Raw genomic sequence first — 24,403 nt, 5'->3', positions numbered from 1 at the left:
GAGACCAGGTGTGATGCTTCAGTCTCAGACTGTGCAGGATTCATACGCCAAACCCACGACACAACTTTGCCCTTGATCAGATTAAGGCTATTCTAACATACAGTATGTGAAACATTTATATTCACAGATTTTCTGATCTGTTATCTAATCTAGTTATCTCTCCTAAGGGGGATCATAACTTTCTCATTTTCTATATTGTTGCCACTGTTTTTATTCCTAGTAGAAAAACTGTAAATACCTTTTGAGATTTTCTGTTATGAAATAGTAAGTGATTCATGTTCAGTATCATCCTGTTTAGATCTATTTTCATGTCACCCTCCAGACAATATTGGTTGACAGTATACTGAAATTTCTCAACTAAAATAAGTCATTTAAAACAATATCTCTCCAAGTGTTGTTAAGCAGGTATTCCATGATGTGAGCCCGTCTGGTTTACTCTAGTTCTAAAATTAGTGGCAGTCTACATCATTGATTGTCAACAGGCAGCTGATCATCAGTCCAGCCCCAGCCAGCTGAAGTTCACAAAGCATTGTGGGACATCTGTGAGACTTGCTGCTGTTACTGGTTATTTTCAGTCATGATGAATTATTGTAACTCTCATTAGAGGCACTAGGAGGAGCCAAAGGAACCAGATTGCAGGTGTCTGGTTTCTGTCAGAATTCAGGTGTAATAACAAATACTACAAGAGGTTCTTGTTCAAGCTACAGAGTTCTTCCTTTAATGTGATGTGCAAAAGCAGTTTCATTTTCACTGGAACATTATCACAAACCATCACCACATGTTTTTATTACATGAGTCTAAAAATAAGTAGTGACTAAATAAGTAGACTGCCTCTGTTAATGCAGTTTTTATCTAGTTACAAGTTTGTTGCAGTGAGGGCAAAATGTTAGGTGTCAAAGTCACGTCACATCCTCAGTCACTGCTCTGCTGAAGATGTTGCACTTTCAACTTGCAAACTGGCAGGAATAAAAGTTCTGTTTTAACAGGCCAGTATGCATATGCACGTTTTTTTTTTGTTTTTTTTTTTGTATAACATTCTTCTTTGTTCTAAAGAAAGCTGCGGCATTGTATGTGATGCATATGGAAGCTGTGTTTGTGCATGCCACAAAAAGCACAGTAAAGACTCAAGCCATAGTAGGCTGTAACTAATTGCCTGGGATTTGACTGAACTCAATCTTGTTAAGGGATTTTAAACAACCCTGACCTGATTTCTACCAAGTCTGGGTTACTAAGTTAATTTATTAGACTTTAAATACACTAATATTACCCATATAGATAAATAAATAAGATAAATCTTATTTATAAATAAGATAAATCTTTATTGTCATTGAACAATCATGCTGCACATAATGGTACAATCAAATTGTAGTACTCTCCACAATAGTGTGAGAATAAAAAAAACTGAATAATAAAATATTAAAAATAAACAGAGTAAAACATGCACAAATAAAAAAAACTAACAAAATGAAAAGGCAGCTAAGCAGGTCACATATGGCCAAATGTTGTAAAGAGCTTCAGTACTGACTGACAGGATGTTTTTCACACGCTGATGTCTGATCAGTTTTGAGATATCTTACAGTTCCAATTTAAAAAAAAAAAACAAATAAACAAACAAAAAACATTTTATTAGTTAAAATTCCCTAGAAAGAGAGACAGAATTGTCGTCCAATTACTATTTTCCATTATCTAGGCTGGATTGTTGTTTGACCTTTGTTACTTGAATGAAGTGTTCTTGTAATCTAATACTTGATATCTTGTGTCTACTGGATAACAATACATGTTATCCAGACGTCTTTTTCTTTTCTTTTAAGGAATACGTCTTTATTGCTGGGAGTGCTTTTTTCATACAACTAAGGGGTTACTATAGTTCATTTTCGTAACTAGTATATTGACTGTATGGCTGCCTTGTGCGCACATCATGTGTGGAGAGGACTGTGGAGAATGATGATGACAGGGAGCCGCGGCGCTTATAAATAAAAGCGCCCACAGCTGCACGGGCTGGTGGTGGTGTTTAATATACCAGCGGGGAGCAGCCGCGACTCGTTGGTGCACAGAAAGCGACACGGGGCGACTCCATTCTTGTTCGCCTTTATGTAACAGTTTAGAATCACGGTGTAGTTTTACTGCAGAGAGAGCAAAGGAAACCGGTCGGAGGAGGTAAACGGGTTCGGGCCGCGGCTGGAGGAGCGGGAGTGACGTATCAGCCTAACCTAACAGCACACACAGACACACACACGAGCTATTGCTGCGATTGACAGTATCTCAATGAAGGGAAATGACCGCGAGTGACCTCAAAGGACACACTGTATTTTAGCGACTGTTCGATTTTTCTTTTTTAACGACATAAGATGAAAAATGTACGCCAACATTTTTGGTATATTTCAGGGTAAAAAGGAGTAAATTACGGTGTTTGTTGCTTACACGGCTTTCTCACAAGCTTGCCAGCGGAGCTAATATTAGCTTGCTAAGCTAAAGTAGCCGGGGTACATTGCTAGCAGCTAAGCTTTTTACACTGTTTCCCGCAGATGCTAAGATAAGCTAGGCTAAGGTAGCTGCTACCATGGATAAAGCCAAATCGCTGGCAGACAAGAAAGGGGCGTCAGGACCTTTTCATGTCAATAACGGACAGAGCCAAAGGGGGTTTCACAGTCACGTCGTAGTGGCTGCCAACGGAAGCTGTTGCAGCAGCAATGCATTCGGCTTGAGCAGCGGACCCAACAGCGGTACGTTTGAAAACATGCATCACCTGCACCACGGGGAGGATGTGGACTGCAACGGGTCCCCGGCCAAGAGATGCCGGCTGCGGAGGAGGACGGAGTCGTTAAGACGGAACAGACCCCGTAAGTTAAAGAAAAGCAATTAAAACACACAATTAAACAATAAAATGCTTTTCACTACTATCTCTCAATCATTCGCTGTCATTGCTCTGACATGTGATTTGCTTTTTGTGTGACACATGCCGGCAAATATCTGGAATAGCTTGCACAAGCTTGCCGTGTTTCAATAAGAGTAAAGCAACCTCTGACACCCTGCATGTATTTTTCTCGCGGTATTTTATTAACTTCTTGTATTGCTTCTGGAATTTTAATGTATGTTGTGGTTAACATGTGATTTCATAACACAATCTTTTCCTTTCTTTGCTCTGTCAGCGTCTGAATACGAGCTGTCTAGTCCAACAGCCTACCGTCGTCAGGGAGACCTTTTGTGTTTAGCGACCCTCAGGTTGCATTTAGAGCGCCGTGATTGGTTGGTTCCCGGTGGTGAAAAAGCTCCTGATAAGTGGGCCTGGCTTGCCTTAACCAATCAGCGCGCGACTCTTGTCTACAAGACGAAGGGTAAATGGGCTGGAGTCCCACCCCCTAGTTTACCGACAGTCTCGGTTGATGTGAGTGAAGTTCATCCCGCTAAAGTTTGCAATTTAACACAGAATGTTTTAAAGTGTATATGTCTTAGCTCTGTGAAGTCTTATCAGATGTCCGAGCCTGACTGACTTCTAAACATTACACCGAAAAGCTTGTTTTTACACTTTTTGGGGTTCCTTGAATGCACCTTTGCCTTACAATGAAGCTTATAACTGAGAAGAAACCTGGTAAGTGAGACCTGATTTTTTTAAATGGTACTTAAAAGGACGCAGTGTTTAAACATTTCTTAACTGATGTTATGTCTTATTCCTGTCCTACTGTTATTCAAATTTTCTCCACATAATGTTTAAATTAGGCTCCTTGGTGAGTGTTGTACATGTTCAACCTGATATAAGGAAAACACATAAACACCACACTTGAAATTCTCAGTTTATGCTATTTGATGTTTGCACCTCACAGCTGAGATTCGCAGCTTGCTTGTTTGGTCAAAGCCTTGGGGTTTTATTTGTGACTGTCATGACAAAGTTTAATCTTAGGCTGTGAAGATCTTTTACAGATACCAGCTGTGCTTATAAGAGCCTTGCTAGCAACACAGCATTCCCTAACATCTGTAAGTAATTGTGTTAGTGAGAGGGTGGAAGGAGGAAAAAAAAGGATGAAGGTGCCCATTTTCTGTCTGCTTAAAAATTTTTATCACTTGTGAAAAGCCTATAACAGTAAGCTAAACTCCTGCTGCAGTGTTTACATTTTTATCCCCCTCACTTGTTTTCAAGATTAAAATAGATCATTTTTAGCACCATGCATAGGTATGTTTGAGGTTATTTTTAAGGAATTCCCTCAGAATTTCCTTGTTTAATTAAACACTAGTATACGTTGTGGGTCTGATAAGTCATACCTCAATAAAAACAGCTGACCATGTTTTTTTTTCTCTTTTTTTTTATGTAAAGATAAAAAATTATCTGCAAAGCAAGATAAAATAAGTACTTTGTTTTGGTTGCAAAAACATTTACAAACTACTAGAAATGCCACTGTAGACATACACGATATAGTCTAGATTCTCTATTGTGCATGAACTGCAGTATTTGATTTATAAGTTGCAGAGATGTATTAAAAAGACAAATCACCAGAAAACATGATGAGCTTATTTATTTTTAGAGTTTATGTGGGATGGAATAAAATCAGCAGCATTAAAAGCTGATGTTTTCTGCCCATCTGCAGCCAGTAGTGTTTATTACATGATAATATGAGTACTCAGTACTCAAGGGTTGGACCACACCCAGCTTCAAAGTCATCCTTTATTTTTACACCTGTAAAGCTTTTGATTAATTTGCGTGGTTGTGATGTGTTGACCGCAAACAAATTGGAGCATAAACTTCTTCCCAAGTATTCAAAACAGCTTTGTATTAGTTCCTGTTATAGTTGGTGTATCTCTGACATAATTTTGCAACAATGAAACAAACAGACTAAAAAGGTGAAAACAATATCAGCCATGCAGTTACTGCTGATAATGAGATGACTTGTACAACTTTGATGATTGATGGATGAGATCCTAGAGATTTGTGATATTACAATGATAATACAGCTGTGATTCTTTGCTGTGAACCTGAGTCACCAGAGAATGAAGAGTTATGTACAATAATGATGCCAAATATAATTAAAAGCACATTTCATCTGTGAACCTTTAAATTTTAGAGTTCCTCTACTTCATGGTTGACTGATCCCTGGATGAAGGCCAGCCATTCTGATAAATCCGGATAAAACTCTAAGCTTTTCCTCATCAGGGGGCCATCCCTGGAATGTGTTCCCCATTGGGGGTGTGATTTTTCACTTTTGTTCTCAGCGTTTTATTTATTTATTCATATTGTTTAAGGTGGTTAAAGATTGGGGTTACTTTTGGGTAATACTGCCCAAAGTCCCGCTTGTTCCTGCCAAAAGCAACTTGGCAGCATTTTATATTGACTGTCTCCTGGAATGACAGAGCAGAAGCTTAATGACATTTTTTAGTCATTACATAGTTTATCCTGTTATGGTTAACCCAAAATAAAAAATAGTGACTTAAAAGTGGTTTAAAGTTACTTTGGGAAATCTGCATTTTTTCAGCAGAGTGAAAACATAAGAATACTTTTATCTTCTGAGTTTTATTTAAGTTAATATGATTTGTAAGTTCAAGCAATTCCTGTATTCTCTGTGTACCAGACTTAAGTTTGCTGACTTGTGGACATTACTGGAACAAAGTGAAGGATCTTTCTCTTTTAACCCACCAACTTCATCAACAATGTGCCTCTTGTTTTTCTTTCTTGAACTGGAGTTGCAGACCACTGCTCTTGTCAGTGGCAGACAAGACTTTGAACAAGTTGTAATGCAACATCACTTTTGCTGTTTTATTATGAAATACAAACTGATTAGGAGCCGTAGAGTTATCAGTATAAATTGTTCAAGCCCTTAAAGTGCAGAGCAGCTCCCAACATAAAACAATCTAATGGGAAAAGAGATAGTACAAGTTACAATACTGCAATTGTTTAGAGGGATTGTGGTTTGCACAATACAGCATGTGGCACAGTTAATGATACCTAATGTAAAGTTTGCCATGCAATATCACTGTAGCATTAGACTAGAATAATGTCCCCATCCCTTGAGTGCTGGCACTCTACGTTATTGTGATTTGGGAGGGGTGCGCATCAGCTCCCCGGTGGTTGTCTGCGTCAGACATGCAAATTTGGAGAATCATATTTCCAACTTCTGAGCTACTGTTATACAGTTTATTTGAAAAAAGTCATTTAGCTTAACCTTTTCTAGAAAACAAAATGAGCAGATTGGTTAGTTTGATTATTAAGTTTTAGATTTGTAATAAGTGAAATTGGTATTGTGGCTCAGTGATTTGGCTTAGTTACAGATATTATGGGGATATGGTAGAAGGAAATGAAGAAATAAATCACTTGTTTATGCTTTGTTCATACAAGGAAGGTTTCTGTGGGGTGAGGCTGGAGCAGCAAGTTTTTTTTCCACTTTGAGAACAAAAAGGGCCTATAGTGCAGTTAAGCTTTTGAGAAGTAGTGGCAACAATTTAAATTATAAAACCACAACTGAAACTCTAATTAGAGGTGAATTTAAATGGGTCGTCACTTTTTCATATTGAAGAGAAAAACTTGCAGTTAAGTGCTATGGCACACCCAGTTTCCAGTTAGTCCAGGTCAGTCTTTACACCTTGAGCATGTGTGTTAATTGAGTAACAGAATAACTCCCATAAAAAGATCCAGGTTTCTGAAAAAGGCCCTCCACAGGTTGAGTCAACGTTCCACTACAGCTGGTTTACAGATGAATCATGTACAGGAGCTGTAAGCAACTTTCTGTAAGGGTGTTGGTAATTTAGTTAAATATGTTTCAAAGAAATTCCATTGCAACTAAATTCCCTCTGCTGTGTAAAGAATAAATGAATTCTACATATTAACTCTGGATTTCTCTCAGAGAAAACAGATTACAAGGCTACAGGACCTTTACCTGGATTTGGGAGGCTTTTTTCTGGAAAATGCATCATAAAAATGGTTTTGAAGATTTTTCAACCTCTGTATACAATTTAGAAATACAGGAAAAGCATCCAGCTAGCTTTCACTTCCAGCTGCCCTTTAGCAGAATAGCTGCTGTTTGACACACAAATAATGCAGGAGCAGTAGAAATATAGAAACATAATATATCTAGATTAAATATGTTTTCTTCTACGGACTATAATTATTGTACACTGATGACTAAAAGCCATGGACCTCATGCAAGGTCGATTATGATCGAACTGTGAAACTATCCACCTCAAACGACACATTTAGTTTGTTTTTTTCTCATCTGTATAATGTAATGTTCAGTGAACACATCACATTGTGCTGTAATAGCACAAAATAGCAAATGACACGATAACATTTATCTTCATTGTTGCGTTAGATGAACATTAGCGTCATTTAGCCAAACTAATGTGCATTTACCTGCTAAATAAAAAGCTGGTGGTTATTCTGCAGATGTGGTGTAACATTTTTTTCTTTCTGCGCGAAGTCGTCATGGTTCCTACATAATCTTTTATACAAAGTCACAACATTGAGGAATCTTTATGATTAACCGTAGAATATAAGACCGCAATTAATTGTAGAATTAAGTAATTGTGACCTCCCTAGTCTGAAACACCTGCTTAGTTTCTCTACAAAACAAAGACGACTTCTGTCCTCACACTGTTTCTTCAGTCTGTTGTGATTTTAGCTGACAGAGTAGACAAATGATGTTTATTTTTCACAGATATAAAAATTGTGTTTTGTGTTTCAATATTGGTTGATTAATCTAGTAATAGCAGTAGCTGTATTTGTTACAACAGTCATATTCCAGTACGAAGCTATCTGAAAGAATTGATCAGTTTCCATGTTTTGGATTAGCTACTATTTTTGTAAATGTATTTATTTATTTTTATTATTATATGACTGTAAATGGAGAATCTTTGTAAGGGTGCGAGGCGTGCATGAGGTTTGGACCCAAATACAGGCAGATGAGGCAGGAGGCAGACGGATGCAGAATAAGATTTTAATTACTAAAACTAAATCAGAGTACATGGACTAAAATTGGCGTGAAGACTACAAGGCAAAAAGACAACAGTAAACTAAACCGGACATGAAGACTATAAACCCACAGATCATGACAGTCTTTGAATTTTGTATTGCAAAAACAAGGATTTTGACACTAACTTGTCATGACTATTGTTTGTGATACACTGTATAGAGTGAACAATGAATTGGTAAAAAAAGAAGAAAATGAAAACAACTACAAAATGATAATAATGTTATAAGCCTGATTTTATCTACTATTAAAAAAATAAGAATAAAAAAGAATAATAATAGTGGAAATCTGGAACAAGGTGATACTGAGTACTTGAATGATTCGTGGCAAGGCTTGCATATTAAATTTCTCTCATTTGACAAATCAGTAATTCATTTAAGGTCTTCTAACACAGTTTAGTAGCATGAAAATGTAAAGTAATAACAGCAGTACTGCAAGTAGTAGGTAGTAAAAAGTGATGCACAGAGAGTGATAATAATTTTACATCAGTGTTGCGAAGAACTGAGCACAAAACGTCCTGTTAATTTCAGTAATATGTTTATTATTATATCCACGTTACAAACACAATCTGCCACTGATTTATGTTCTCGTCTTATCACAGAACGTATCTCAGAACAGAACGGGACAAGTTTAACTGAACCAGACAACTGAACTCAAACATGACAACAGCAACACTAGTGTTGTCCTTAGTTTTAGACTATTCACACTCGCATACTGCATCCACCGTGTGGACATGCAGTGCGAGGCAGGTGTTCGTTAGGCCAGAGGCCTTTCACCTACATGGACATAATTCACTGCTCTTGCCCCAGCCCTGCTCCTTGTCACAGTGACCTTTGGCTGCACACCACAGGGTGTATGTGGACTGGAAAGGTGGGCACCCCTAATGATTCCAGAACACGTGTGATTCATTTATGAAAAAAAGTTTCAGTATTTTCTGGGAATTTTTTACTGTTAACTTCAAGCTGCAGGACTTGAGGGGATTTAAATGCCACAGTCTTAGACAAGTTGAAAAGGAAATGTTAAACTACTGTTTATAAGAGAAAAAGAACAGTCTTTTCAGCAGGTGCCAACATGTGACATCAAAGCAGTTCCTTGTGGCATTGAGTATTTTTGTTTGCTATTTTCAGTGCGCAGAGGAATGTTAATGCAAGAACTAAATCAGTTTTTTTTCGTAGATTGGGATAAATTTTGAGGTTAGAATAAGTCACTCAGTTGTGTTTGTAAATCAGAAGTAGTCTGCTGTGCTGGTTACATAAAGAAAGCTGTTGTTATTATTAGAAAACAGGATTAATTATTTTACCCAGTACAAAAACAACTCATCTTTCAAAGACAAATACCTCAAATAATTCAGATTTCAGTACTTAAATATTGCACAATATTTAAATGGATAATGGAAACCAAGTAGCTTTGCTATCAATGGACTTTATTCTTGTATGTCACCAAGACTCCAAAATCACATTGATGTCCCTCTGAGGATAGCTTCCCTTGCAGCGGGGAGAAAGAGGACAAAACAATGGCACATCTGTAAGGAAATGCATTTTTTATGAAGTGGAAACTGTGGTCCGACACGGCTAATGTTGACACGTCCTACGTCAGCAGGCCTCTGAACTCTGGTCTGGCTTTACCTGAAGTAATACCAAGGCTCTGACATTTGTGTCTGCACTGCTATTAATACAAAACACTGTCTCCTTACAGCTCCAAATATCAGTTGTAATTGTTTTATCACTTGCCTGAGGCAAAAGCTAGAGTTTGTGGTGCTATGATGTTAAAATAAAGAAATTTAATTATTTTTTGATAATCTAAATCACACCACTTACTGGCTGTGAGTGTGTTCTTGGCTGAGGCTGTGGCAGAAAATGTGATTGTCACTTGAGGCACACACTGTGAAGCAGCTTGGCTGGCATGGGCTGCTTTTGCGTGAGGTGTTTTCTTTCATCATATAGTATATCATTTCTTGGCAGGCAAAAGTCATAAGTGTGAAACTTAACCAGCATGTGTAAACATCTTCTCAGCTTTTGCTACTTGGTATGAACTTTTTCTTTATGAAGCACCCAACTTCATAATGAAAAAAGAAAAAAAATGGATCATTACATAAAAATCGGTTTGTACATTTAGGTAATAAAATCATACAAAATCCAATCTTTTAAGTTAAAATAATCTATTGCATAATTGCATTTTCAGAAATATTGTAAAGCTGAATTTTCCAAAGCAAAGCTTGCTGCATCTGTGCTTTTAAGTTCTTGTTTACAGACATTAAAATGGCTCACTAGGTGAGAGGGGACGGCAGCAAAAGGTCAGCTGAACAAAAGGTGAGGGAACACAATGCAGTGGAGGAGCAGCAGCTGACCAGGTAACAGCTGTGGTATCAGCATATAAGAGAAGTCGCAGTGATGCTGCAACAAAATACAGTTGGATTTAGCAAAATCATACAAAAACATTCAGCTTAAGCAACTCTGGCAGCTAACGATTCCTTGACAAACTCAAATGTTATAAAGAAAAAAAGAAAATATTTTTAATACACACCTGAACGTTGATTTTTAACACATTCCAGCTCCATCACACAGAATATGGCACAGTTCCTTAGATTTTAGAGAAATCACCTGTTTCCAGCTCCAAAAATAGATATAATCTAATAGATTTTTAACTCAACTGCAGTTGTTTTTGGCTAATAAATGGGTAAGATCCTGCTTTGTACTCACTTCTTTTTATCTATTGACAGTACTGTATGATTTATAACAAACATTAGATTCAGGGCTGCGACTCAGATTGTGATTTCACCTCATACAACCCCAACTCCTAACCAATGCACCAAATGTTTTTCTCTGGTGAATAGTCAGGTTTGCAGGCAGGTCAGTCTGTCACCCAGATTCTTCTTCCACAAAGCTGTTAATAAAGCAGATGTTCTATGTGGTTTAGCACTGACCTTCTGAAATATGCAAAGCGTTCCCTGAAAAGGGCGTCATCTGAATGGGAGCATGCTTTGCTCTGACCTAAACATACATTTCAGCAGTGATGGTACCTTTCAAGATGTTGTGTTAGCCTACACTTCCCCATACCATCACAGATGTAATCTTATAAACAGAGTGCTGATAGCAGGTCTAATGGTCCTTCTCTGTTTTTAGTCCAGAGGATGCAATGTCAATTAACCCAGTTAGCTGCAAAATGTTCATTCTGTTGTTTCTTTTTAGTGTAACTTGCATTCCCTGGTTTTTGTTGTCCCTGTTTCAGCTCACTTTAGATGTGTTGTCCCCATCAGATTTAAGATAAGCTAATATTTTTCATAAAATTGTAAAATGCCTCACTTTTAACTTCAATATGTTTCTGTGCTGTAAATAGTATACTAGTTTAAATTATTTGCAAACTAGTGCACTTTGTTTATAATTTGATTTTCCTCAGTGTCCCAATTTTTAAAAAATTGGGCTTATGCACAGTACAACTTCAAACTGTGGCTGTTCGTTGCATTTTGTTCTAAAATTTGAGGCAGCTAGGTGCAACAGTGTGACTTAAATATGCCCCTCTACCCCCTTTTTTGGCTTGAATTCTTTTCTAATGTCATCTCACATCTTAAGAAACATCAGGAGGGATCAGGAATTGTGCATACCCGTATGTACATTGTGTTATAGGGAGAACAGAGAAAGTTTACATAATCTCATCATCATTATAACAAGATCAATTGGGCACAAAGCTGACAGTTAAAAAGCCTTGAGCTCTTTTCAAGACCTTCTCACACATACCCTAGTCTCAAATTTATGATGAAGACAAAAAAATGATCTCAGCTCATAAAAAAAGGCTTGTGCAGCCTATAAAGCCAAAATGTTAGAAAGAAATGAAACACAAAATGCCTTGGCATTTTTTTGGAAAACTAGTTTGTCAACTTGACTTCATACTGAGAATATGCTACAACGAATGTGATGCATTACCAATGAACTGTCACTCCATTTTCACTTCAGTTGCAAACTGTCAATCACAACATTGATATAGATTAGAAAACAAAACAAAAAACAGAGAGAGAGTTGAAGTGAATACCACTCTGACACATGTGTAGCTCTTTGGAAGTGATTTTTGACCAGCTACTTATCAGCATGGGACTTGAAATGTATTCATATTAATTCTACAAAAACAGCATTACTGAATTATTTTTCTCTTGTAGTTTTATTTTGTTGTGACATTTTCACCTCTTGAAACGTGACTATTTTTTCTTAATTGCTGAGGTTGAACTATTTTTATAAATTATATTTTGTTATCTCATTTATTAGTAACATTCAAAATAGGTAAAATCTGAAACTGGTGCAGCAATGTTGATTTAAGTTGTGCTCTTAAATGTCACACAGGTGTTATCATCAGATCTACTGCACTCACCATCTCAGTCTACAAATTTATGCAAAATAGGAATAATTTATGGACGCAAGTTTGCATATTTTAAACAGAAAAGCTAATAAAAGTATAAAATACATGTTTGTTGGTTGTTCTTCTGTGACCTGGGGTCTGTAGTGCACAGCTGGGTTAGTGTAGTGAGGTCACTTTAGGTTCAACTCTGGATTTTCAGTGTCACAAGGCTGATTGACTCGGGTGTATCTCTGGTTTTTTATGATGGCAACCCAACTTGCTCCTGAGCTGCAGCTCCATGACAGTGCTCAGTCATCTGATGCTCCACATATTTTATATCAATATTCACATATTCAGAGCAGGAAAATAGATTGAATTACACCGTTCATAACTAGCATCATGGTTGTCAATTGGTAAGAGTAGTTCAACCACATAACCAGAAGATAACCTTGATATGTTGACATGGCTTTGTAGTTTTAGGCCATGGGACTCCCAGGCTTAAATTTAGTGAAAGTGGACTTTGCCTTAATAATCCAGACAGTCAGCAGTATGTTGTGAAATAGACACATCTCCTGATCATCCAGTCGGAGCCATGCTAATGGCACGGGGTGTACCAGGAAGTCTGTAGCTCCATGCAGACTTTTAAAGACCACTGTGTGCTAATAAATATCAGACTTCTGTGTTCTGTGGTGTTTTGCCAATTGACCAGAATGCAAAAATGATTTCCAGATACTTTTGGTAGTCTGCCAAATTTGGTTTATTGAACAGAAATAATTAATTGATTTATAATTTATGCAATAAAAATGCTACCAATCACATATAAAGTCAGATTGATTGATCTATAAAAACAAATATATCTCAATACGGAGGAATGAATTGTTCTAGCTTTGTAACAGGTACTGGAAAACACAGAAGCTCCTGTGGTTGCATACTTGGGGAACATGCACATTATTTGAGCTACTTAGAAAAGCAAAGGTTGTTGACACAGAAAGCCTTAAAGACAATTTACCGCTGGTTTTTATTGATGTCGCATGGATTGTGGTGTATACCTTAGCACAGGGGTGCCCAAGTCCGGTCCTCAAGATCTACTATTCTGCAACTTTTAGATTTAACCCTTTTCCAACATACCTGACTAAAGTAACTGAATTCCCTCGTCTACATGGCATTCAGCTCTGCAGAGGCCTGGTAACAAGCCATTTATTTGATTCAGGTGTCTGGGAGAAGGGATGCATCTAAATGTTGCGGGATAGTAGATCTCGAGGACCGGACTTGGTACCCCTGCCTTAGCATCAAATATAGTTTCATATGCCTTAGAAGGATTTTAAAGTCCTGTGTAATTTTTTTTCTCTAAACGTCATATGAGTGAAAACATTTTATATGTTGAATACAAGTGTTTTGTTTTTTTGTTTTTTTTTTTTCATTTTCTTATGTAGAATTAGAAACAAATGGATTATTACATGAAAATATGCATCCTTTTGTTTACCTTTTGCCATTAAAATTGATTTCATGTTTATTTTCTTGAAATAAATTTTTAGTCCACATGAATGTCTGATGCATCGGTTCTTGTTGGCATGGCGGAAACCACAGTCACAAATTATGTAATTGATGTTCTGCAGAAATTTCTTTATCTGCTATTTCACTGCTGGTGCGGCTGTACTTTGACCCAAAGTTTTGTTGGATTCTAGTCAGGTGGCATAGCTTGCAAGCTCATAGTTTAATTTTTTTTTCACTTGATAAATCTCTTGTGTTGTTTTTAGCTGCTTGCTTTGGATTGTTACTTGGCTGGACTATTCCTCCCCTACTCATCTTGAGGTGTTATTAAACTTCTAATGATTATAATATATGTAAATAATATATTAATATCACAGTAATTCGCATAGACCTTTATCACCACACCCCACCTTAAGCAAAGTTTAAGCTGCATTTTTGAGACAAAAACATCATCCATAGATGTTCCCTTCGGACAGCCCGAGCTGCCACAATAACCTAAAGGTTTTCCATTGATAACCCTGTCCCCAAGTGTTAAAATCTTAAGTGTCTGTATTTTATTTATTTATTCAAAGCCAGGTTGCGGTAGTGGCACACACTCTATGGTGTCCTCTCAGTCAGCCACTGGGCTCATTTTGTAAGTTTGAGGTTTTTTTTCTTTCTTTTTTGTTGGAAACTCAACTTTTAACAAGTCTTACACAAAGTTAGATTTGTTTAACATTATTATAGTAAAGCATACAATAAAAATGCTATGCATTGTTTCATAGTTAGTATAATTTAGTCTTAGTTGATCTTATCTACTCCAGGGTAAAAGGAATGTTGTAACACACCTGACATATTCCGGCTGTCACCTGCAGCCTTTCTTAGAAACGTCCCCTGACATGTTGACGTGTTGCTCTTGTTCTCAGCTGTTTTCCAGAGGTGTGACCGTCCCAGCAAACCCATTAGATTTACTGGGACGGCCACAGTCTCCCCATGTAGTGGTCTCTGGAGTAGGGAATCCCAGGTGTGTGAGAGCATGTACACCCCCCCATCCCACTTTATGGATTTGCTAGCCTGCTTCCTGATCTTGATTTCCTCCTTTATCCTTTATGTGAGAGTATTTTGTCTGCTTCAACTTTCATATTTAGTTCTCATTGTTTTGAGTAATTACAGTGATGTTCTGTTGTACCGAGAAGGGGTTTTATTATTTTTCAGAGGTTGTAAGTTACTGATCCCATGCTGTCTGCTATAGGTCAGAGTGGGATGTCCTTGTTTATCTTTGGTATCCTTTAAATCTGGGGAATGATGTTTGCTGTGAGAATTAAATGATTGTATGCGTCCCGTGTTATTTTTTTGGCGTCTAATATTGGTTTTAGTAGAGATCTTAGTGTTAGTCCTTGATCTAGTATTTGTTGGCATGGTAACTAGCTAAGATGTGTTGTGTGGTATAGTTGCGGTGTAATGGTGAAGTTGAAACCTTTTTGAACCAGGTTTTTGTTTTGTTTTTGTAAGTTTGCGCTGTGACAGGTTTTTAAGCCCATTATTTATTTATATCTGTTTACGTTTTTTTTTTTTTTTTTTTTTTGATTACTTTATTTAGTTTTTTGATCTGGCTGGCGATATTTGGTTGCATTGAATTCCTGCTCGTGTGTGTGTGTGTGTGTGTGTGTGTGTGTGTGTGTGTGTGTGTGTGTGTGTGTGTGTGTGAGAGTTTCAAGTGTGTGTTTAGTGCGTCTGGTTAGTCGGGAAGCGTATCATGAAGTTGTCCATGTGGATCATCTACTCCATGTTTTCTAATAACTCAGCAATAAAACAGTTGGTAAAGATGTTCAATAAACCTGCTTCAACAACTTGACCTACGTTTTCTGCAGGAGTAAGTTTGTTTATATGTGAAGTGTTGTGGTTTTCAGTGTCTGCTGCTTCGGCGGGTTGGCCCGCCCGTCACTAAATAGAAAGATTCAACACATTCCTTTGGTGAATGCTGCAGCTGTCCACAAACACACGTGTCTAAATGAACAAATGTTGTCTTGAACTTTTGCAAAAGGTTTTCTTCATTCCAATATACAGAAACTGATTACTTAAAAATCCAGTGCCCTTATTAGACGTTATCAGATAAACCCAGTCTCCAGTCCAGCCCTCTGCAACCCGACTCTGTCGTCATTAGTATTAAAATGCTGTCTTTCCATGTGTAATTCAACAGGAACTTTATTGAACCCCCAGTTCAAACAGAAATGGGTCAATGCTGATGGCTGCTAAAAATAGAAGATCTCAATGACTTGCAAAAAAAAGCATCAAATTCATGTGACTATTGTTGATTAGGTTCTTCTAACATTGTTTAATAATTCTGAAATTACTGACTTTTACTATTATAATTTTTTTATGTTTATCTACAAATACACGACATCTAATTTATAAAATGAAGACAAAGCCCACTGGGACCCACATCATCACATTTTTCAGTTTCCCAAAACAAACAAAAAGCTTGCTTTATCAAAGTGACCATCCCGAATAAAATAAATAAAAACAATTGATATAAAGATAAAAAAAACAAACTGTTGTTTCAATAAATAATTGTGAGTCGGTGGGTGTCGTAGGTGGAGAGAGGGTGGATGATGAAGATGGATGTGGGTACGATTCTGCGATAGGCAGAGAAGCAAAGTGAAAGAGAAAATCAGAGACTGAAGAGAGAGAGAGAGTGTGTGTGTGTGTGTGTGTGTGTGTGTGAGAGAGAGACAGCGAAGAGGAGATGATGGGGGAGGGGAGGAGTATCTGTTTCCGTGGCAACATTAGTTCTTGGTGAGCTGTGTTTTGTTTTGTTTTTTTGTTTTTTTCGTGTGTGTTGTTCAAGAATATTTTGTTCTTCCTGTTGAACTCAGCCTATCAATTTATTAATAATTTTCTCGTCATTTTGTTGAGATCTACTATGTTCTAATTTTGTAACAATAATCCAAACCCTAAGTCATTCAGTTTACATTTTTTATCAGGACAAAGAAAACCAAATGCATCTTCTAAAACATATTTTTGTTCCGCCTTTCCTAATTTTTTATCCTTGTTAACACATAGCAAGACATCTTACGGAATGGCACCGTTGCTGTGAAGTTACAGTGGATTTTTTCTTCTTCTTTTCTGTTATTTTATAGACAAAAACATGTCATCTGATTAAAATGGTCCGCAAATTAGTAGATTTAAATGCCTTAAAAGATGGTAAAAGATCTTAGTTGAAACACTCCTGTAAAAGATATTTTACATCCCAAATGACAGGTGTCTTTAAACCTTATATATATTTAAAACTGTTTAAGATGCCCTCAGTGTTGTTTGTTGTGATGTGTTTTTTTTTCCCTCTCAGTGAGTTTGTGTTTGTGGCCTCACATTCCAAACATAATGTGACAGTACATTTTCATCCACAGCTCCATGGTAACATACCAATAACAAAGCAGAGCTCAGTTTCTTACAAGATTCAGATTTGCCATTTTTAAATTGTATTATTTTAAAGACATTAATTAGAGTTTTGTTTGTTTTCCAGCCTTCCCCTGGTTTGGAATGGACATTGGTGGGACCTTGGTCAAGCTGGTGTACTTTGAGCCAGTCGATATAACTGCAGAGGAGGAACAAGAAGAAGTTGAAAACCTCAAGTCCATCCGCCGCTACCTCACTTCAAACGTGGCCTATGGTATGAATGCATGCACATGCACATACGTGTGTCTACCAACTCGTGTGTGTCTCCTGACAATGAAAGTCAGATCAAAAACACTTCACTAGATACCAGTACACACAATATTTAACCGTTTCACTAGCGTTTTGATGAATAAGAGATTTAAAGGGGAAAGTTGGACCTAGAGTCCGTATTGTAAAGATCCTTCTTATATCAGGTAAAACAGGTGTTCGTGACGTTCACCTGGAGCTGAGGAACCTGACCATGTTCGGCAGGACGGGGAACCTGCACTTCATCCGCTTCCCAACACAGGCCATGCCTCGTTTCATTCAGATGGGACGGGATAAGAACTTCTCCAGCCTGCACACCACGCTTTGCGCCACGGGAGGAGGGGCGTACAAGTTCGAGAACGACTTCAGAACGGTGAGTGTATGACCAGTAAAAATATCTGCTGATCACAAAGTAAAGTAATCTGAACTCTTTTGATAATAAATCAAAAACAAGTTTTCTGTTTCACAAAAAACCAAACAAACAGTTAATTGTCTTTGTCTTTTATTCTGATATTGCTGTGATTTGACAGTCACAATATGACATTTGATTGTGTTCCCTCAATGTTTGGCAAATAAAGAAGAAATTAATGAACAGCCTAATTGATGCTAGAAAAAAATCATTACTTGTGGCTCAGTTACCGATGATGCTAAGAAGGCTGTTAACATCTGCTGTATTTACATTGTACAGTTTTAAGCTTGTCAGCATTTATTATCTTAAATCAGCAAACCTTGTCTGAGTCTGTCACCATCATCATCGGTACATTTTTTCATCTTTCTTGTTATTTCTAGATGAGCAACTGTTTAAACTGAGTTCAGTGACCCGTATAAAGTGCATATGGATCAATAAACTCTCTCGTGGCACTTATGCATTAACTCAGACCAGAATTACTTTAAAATCCCTTTCAAACAATGTTGTAGTATTTAATTTTTGATCACCTGAGGTGGTTTAAGCCCCTTCATTAGTGATTCAGATAAAAAGTGTTCTTGATAGCGTAACCCGTCTCTGTTTGTGCTGCAGATGGCCGATCTGGAGCTGCTGAAGCTGGACGAGCTGGACTGTCTCATCCGTGGCCTGCTGTATATTGACCGAGTGGGTTTTAATGGACACCCGGAGTGCTACTACTTCCAGAACCCGTCAGACACCCACAGCTGCGTTAAGAAACCCTGCAACCTGGACAACCCCTTCCCGATGCTGCTGGTTAACATCGGCTCCGGAGTCTCCATCCTGGCCGTGTATTCGGAGAACAACTACAAACGGGTGACCGGGACCAGGTGAGGAGGGCCGGCAGCCGTTTGTACAGACATGCACAAAACATTAATGTTAATGAGATGATTAACTCTTTAAAGCTCGACCCAAGAAATAATAGGCAAAAAATTATGATATATAATTTTATATATATAATTTGAATCTGAAGTCTTTATTTGATCCTTTTATCAAACAAAAAAAAAAGTAAACTTAAAAATAATTTGCATATTTGTAGCGTTTATTATCTGTTGGTGATAAATTATTTTAAAACTCATAAACAATTCAAGAATAAGTCGCTTGTTGCTCTGACGTCAACATTAAGACATACATCAGTGAGTTTTGAACTTGAAGTTGTTTTGCTGAATGAACATGTGCCAAAGGGGATAGGCACTGATATGTTATCGTTTCAGTAAATCCTCTAGATGAGTGAAGTGTCGCATACTCAGGTGTTCGAATTCCTACAACAACAATTTCACTTAGCGTACTTTAGCACTTATGCAACAGTAGATGTTCTAGATGTGATTAGATAGCAAAAATAAGTACCTCTCACACCTGTTGGTGCGTTTGATTTATTTCCAAATTCATTAAACTTTAAACCAGCATACAGACCCGTTTTTCTGTGACATCGTTGTTCAGCAGATGAACTAATCCAGCCAACCACTGAGTTCACACAGTCAAAGTGTGTGTGTTCATGTGCTGTCATAGTATACCAATGATCATTTGTTATGTCCTTGTTATGAAAATAGCAAGTGAGGCTCCCTTTGTGTCTCTATACTTGCGCAACCATCTCTGTAAGGATCAGTTTGATTTTCAGAGCCTCAGAGCAAGAACTGTTTGGGGAAAAGAGTCTTCATAGCTGCATTTTTTTATTCATACTAAACATCTTTCTTTTGCCATGTCGTCCATCACTCCTAATACCACTACTTTTTACAACCCTTCAGAGGGCTGAGTGGGAAGGCTTAGGCTAGATGTAGTGTCAGGTTTGGGTTTTGTTTCAGCAGGTGAAGACTGTACGAAGACCTAGTTTTATTAATTAGCTTTGATGCATTTAATTTTTAAACAGCTTGCTTTCTCCTCCCTTTTCCATTCATCATCCAGGCGTGCATTTTCCATTATATTTGCATCGCTTTTCTTATGACCCAGGAAGGGAAACTTGTTTTCAGATTTGCATAACTGAACTAACTCTTAAGAGCTGATGACAAAAGTAGCCCTGAATTATACCACAGGTAGTGAACAGTAAGAGTATTTAGTATTGTTTGTTTTTATCTCTTGTTGCTGTTTTATCCCATTATTCCCCAACTACTCATTTGTTCCCCTTTTGATTTATTTTCCCTCTTGACTCTTAGTCATTCTCTGCATTCATTTCTTCCTTTTCCCAGTGCTTTCTCTTCCGTTATCTTTCTCCTGTCATTTCTCCCTTCATCATATCTCTCGAACTCATCCTCTCTCTGCTCTATTTTCAGTCTGGGGGGTGGAACATTCCTGGGACTTTGCTGTCTGTTGACGGGCTGCGAGACGTTCGAGGAGGCGTTGGAAATGGCCAGCAAGGGTGACTCTACAAACGTGGACAAACTGGTGAAAGATATCTACGGGGGAGACTATGAGCGCTTTGGCCTACAGGGCTCTGCTGTTGCATCCAGGTGAGTGTGATGACATTAAATACTCTGAACATTTATTATACAAAAAAAGACACCAGTCATAAAACTGTAGAACATTTGCCTTCATTTCAACTTCACTACTTGGTTATATAACTGTCTTGGTTTATCCCTGAAGTACATTTTAATCATTTTCCCTCTGTGAATGATTGTACACTCTAGACTAAAGTAATAAATCTGTCTGAAAATGTGAAGCCAGTTAAGTAATTTGATCCAAATCATCAAATTTGTTTTATAAAGTGAATAAAATAAACTCAGAAACAACCAGCTTCTCACATAATAAGAACTTGAAATATTTCATATAAGCTGAGAATTCTTTATAAGGTGCAGAAAATCCATACCAGAAAAGAGCTGACTGTTAACAGGAGGCTTTACATCTACACACCACCTCACTCTGTGTACTATAAACATGTAGATGAGTTCAAAGGTGGATCTATGAAGCAAAGTTTAAAAAGTTTTTATCGCAGTGATCAGGTTATAATCACTGTCCTGTTATGGTGATCCCTCCTGGCATTTAGTAAGACAGAACATAAAGTCAGAGATAAACAAGTAATGAGTTATTCTTTATGTGTTTCTATTACATGTTACAGCACGATTCAGTATGATGCAGCTTGCTTTGGGTTTCCATTACAGCTGATACTAGCCTATTCATTTTTTCTTTTTATATACGGTCTCAGCAGAGGTTCCATGCAAACCAAGCGGATTCTATACATAAATGTGGAAATCTTTGACTGATTAGGGAGAATCATCGTCGTCATCTGTGGGCTCTTTACATCTGCACACACACTCACTTTGTTGTTCCATGAAGTCTTTTAAAAGTTCAGTGGATAGTTTGCAATAGAGGTGTCCAACTGCGGTCACGTGAAATGGATCCAGCAGTTTGTTTTTTGCACAATGACCTCCTAATTTCAGTCAGCTGTGTTGAAGCAGTGAAACATCTGCAACCTGGAGGACAGTGACCCTCAAATACCAGAGTTGGAGATCCCTTTTTATAACATAAATCACATATCTTATTTATGTGCACAGTTTGCATGTTTTGCATGACTAATAATTACAAAGTCACGCTCATTAACAGCAAGTTTGGGTGCACAGGTCAATCAGGCTCTGGCGCTCTCAAGTCGCCGATCATTTCCACAGGCTATTCAAACCCTTCTTAACAAAAAGCTGATCACAAATACATCCAGTGCAGTGTGCATGTAGTCCTCTGAACTCCTCACTTGTAAGTCACGTTGGATTTGTTGATGAACCACTGAACCCACCTTGTAATGGAAAAAACTAATTTCTGTGCTTGTTTGGATTTCTTTTTTCTTGTTTAGAGTTTGTTAAACTTGATTAGCAGCCAAAAGGAAAGTGTGCCTTGGCTTTAACTTATAACAACATATATATATACATATATATATATTTTTTTTTTTCATGTCATTGTATATGTCATGTTGCAGTTTTGGTCACATGATGAGCAAAGAGAAGCGAGACAGCATCAGTAAAGAAGACCTGGCTAGAGCCACGCTGGTCACCATCACTAATAACATAGGATCCATAGCACGCATGTGTGCTGTCAATGAGGTACGCACACACAGACACACACACACACACACACATATGAACATAATCCTGGTCATGATAACCTATACTGTACTAACCACTCATCTACAGTATGCTATAAAATAAAAACTTCTTCAAACTTTTTTTTTTTTTTCCTCCAGGTTTAGAGTGACACTAATTGTATTTGCAGTTTATCTGAAATACTTTCTGCAATCACCAGTGTTTAATAATACATTTTAAAAACCCTGAACAGTTTCTAATGGCTTAGTGTAAGGAAAGGATGAAGCAGGATTAGAAAGCGTCTCAGTTGCAGCAGACGTGTCTCTGGAGTCTTTCTGTGTGCTGTGAGCTTCTTTACAGTGTTGCCTTGTGGCATGGTGATCAAGCAGCATTGTACAGGGCTATCACTGCACACAGAACCACAGCAAAGTGACATGTCAGGCCCAGCATTAGATGGTTTTGGGAGTGTTTCCCTGTGACGGTTTCAGATTTTAAATACTGGCAATAAAATTTAAGGAAGTACATAATTAAATTGTACAATTACTAAATCTAATAAACAAATATGGGAATGAGTTCTGTTATGTCCTTGTCAGGTTGTATTGTGGTTCACAACATTTTGCTGAACACCCATTTGTTTCCTTTGATGTGAGGGAGTCACTTGTAACCAGTTTCATGGTTTCTAGCACCACCATGTGGTCAGAAAGAGGTGTTACAGTTGGCTTCTGAAGTTTATATTAAAGGTTGCTGCTAATAGGGTTTTTAACTGCACTTTAAAATATGTACTTCAGTGTAGTGTAAATAATAAATGAAAGGTATTAATTGTAGCCATTTATATATATATTTTGTCGTCTTTATACTTTTTTCCATTTATGTCTCTCTATTAGAGTTGATTCATCAGAAGATCAGAATAAATGAGAGGAGGGATAAATGTGAGATGACTTAAAAAAAGACTGCGGTCGTTATTTGAGCTGGAGGCAGTGCAGTTTGTAGTGATCGTTTTTTCCTGTTATCGTTGCATTTGACTTTTTTCATTTCTCTTAATTTTTGTCCATCTTTTTTTCATATCAGAAAATTGAACGAGTGGTGTTTGTTGGAAACTTCCTTCGGATCAATACAGTGTCCACAAAACTGCTAGCCTACGCAATGGACTTCTGGTCCAAAGGACAACTAAGAGCCCTCTTTCTGGAACATGAGGTGAGCAAACTGTAAATATCTGTAAATAAAACTTTTGTATCACGTGTGTTTTTTTAGAGATGTGTTCATGTGCATTCTTTTTCTCTCCAGGGTTATTTCGGAGCTGTGGGAGCACTGATGGAGCTGCTCCAGACAACAGAGGACCCATGAAAGAAAAACCTCTTGTGACGTCATCATTTCTCGACAGGACGTCAGCCCTCCCTCCTTAATGCCATGATGTCATCGACTCTAAATGCTGTGACGTCATCAACTACGCTGCTGAAGGATCTCATTCACAGAGGTCACTGAAAGAACACGAAGATGGATATGGAGAAACCATTAAAAGCCATTTTAATTATTGCAGCTTGTAAATAATGATAACCTCTAACAGTCTTTTCCTTAAACCCCCAGAGTTCCCACTATCAGAGAGGTTTAATATTGTGATCTTTAATTTATAGTTTCCTGTTGATTCTTGCGATCAGCCCTGTCAGGAAGCACAGAGACACAAAGTCTTTTAGTGTTTTGTTACTGTGTTCATGTGAATAGCTACTGTAGCATTACATCCCGGGGACAGTAGTACATCGGGTGACTATTTGTGCAGCTGCTCTTCAGAAGAGGCTGTATGCACAGGAAAAAAGCAACTCTCAAGTGAATGATCTTAACCAATAGTGACTCAAGGAAATTTTATTTCTGCAGCCTCAGAGATATTATTTTTAAGAGCTGGAAGGTTTGGTTGCCTGCGCAGAGTTGCCCCCTATGCCGCCGTCTTCTGAGGAGTGCACTGAAGCCAAATCCTGTTGAGATTCCTCTGCCTCATTCAGCTCAGATGGAATACAGAAAAACAGTTTTTAATTCTGTCTTTTGCTCAACTACATATGGCCTTTCTGTTTGTGTCTTCTCCATCTGCCTACTTATAAACAACACTAACATGACCATATTGCCATGCACAAATACCCAACCTGCTGAGTTGAGCTTGAGATGATGGGACCAAGACATTGTCTTCCAACAGATTGAAGTGCACTGTTCATTTCTGTTTAGGACCCAGTCTGGCTCAGCAGCTTGTGCTTGTGAAGTGTGAAGTCCGCTGCTCTCTGATCTTTCCTTCCTTGCCCACTGTTTCCTGATCCTCTGGCATCTCTGCCAGCCTGCGGCCTTGCTTGGATGTGGTTTAATGAGGCCTTTAGGCCGAGATTACATTTGCTTATTGTAAGTAAAGGCATGAAAAAATAAGAACCTCAGTTGCCAAAAAAAAAAATAAAAAATAACGGAGATCAATATTTATATTGGCTAATATCAGTATGTTTATGCTATAACAGCAGAATCAGTCATCTGTGTCTCTT

General features: G+C 37.8%; 1 protein-coding gene across 2 annotated transcripts; it reads left to right on the top strand.

Annotated features, from left to right (window-relative positions):
- Window positions 1–2,084: 2,084 nt before the first annotated feature.
- Window positions 2,085–24,376, top strand: pank1a (pantothenate kinase 1a). Of its 2 annotated transcripts, none has more exons than XM_042009870.1 (8): window positions 2,085–2,840; window positions 17,269–17,415; window positions 17,615–17,820; window positions 18,466–18,719; window positions 20,157–20,333; window positions 21,788–21,911; window positions 22,959–23,084; window positions 23,175–24,376. In XM_042009870.1, exons 1-8 carry the CDS (start codon window positions 2,561–2,563, stop codon window positions 23,232–23,234), a joined length of 1,374 nt encoding a protein of 457 aa, XP_041865804.1. In that variant the 5' UTR covers window positions 2,085–2,560; the 3' UTR covers window positions 23,235–24,376. The 2 variants fall into 2 exon arrangements, with proteins under 2 accessions (XP_041865804.1, XP_041865805.1); XM_042009871.1 differs by lacking the exon at window positions 2,085–2,840 and adding an exon at window positions 3,321–3,589.
- The last annotated feature ends 27 nt before the right edge of the window (window positions 24,377–24,403 follow it).

The sequence above is a fragment of the Melanotaenia boesemani genome, chromosome 16 (assembly GCF_017639745.1).
Source record: "Melanotaenia boesemani isolate fMelBoe1 chromosome 16, fMelBoe1.pri, whole genome shotgun sequence".
Classification (NCBI taxonomy): Eukaryota; Metazoa; Chordata; class Actinopteri; order Atheriniformes; family Melanotaeniidae; genus Melanotaenia; species Melanotaenia boesemani.
The sequence above is the reverse complement of the archived record's forward strand: the minus strand, read 5'-3'. Positions and strand labels throughout refer to the sequence as shown.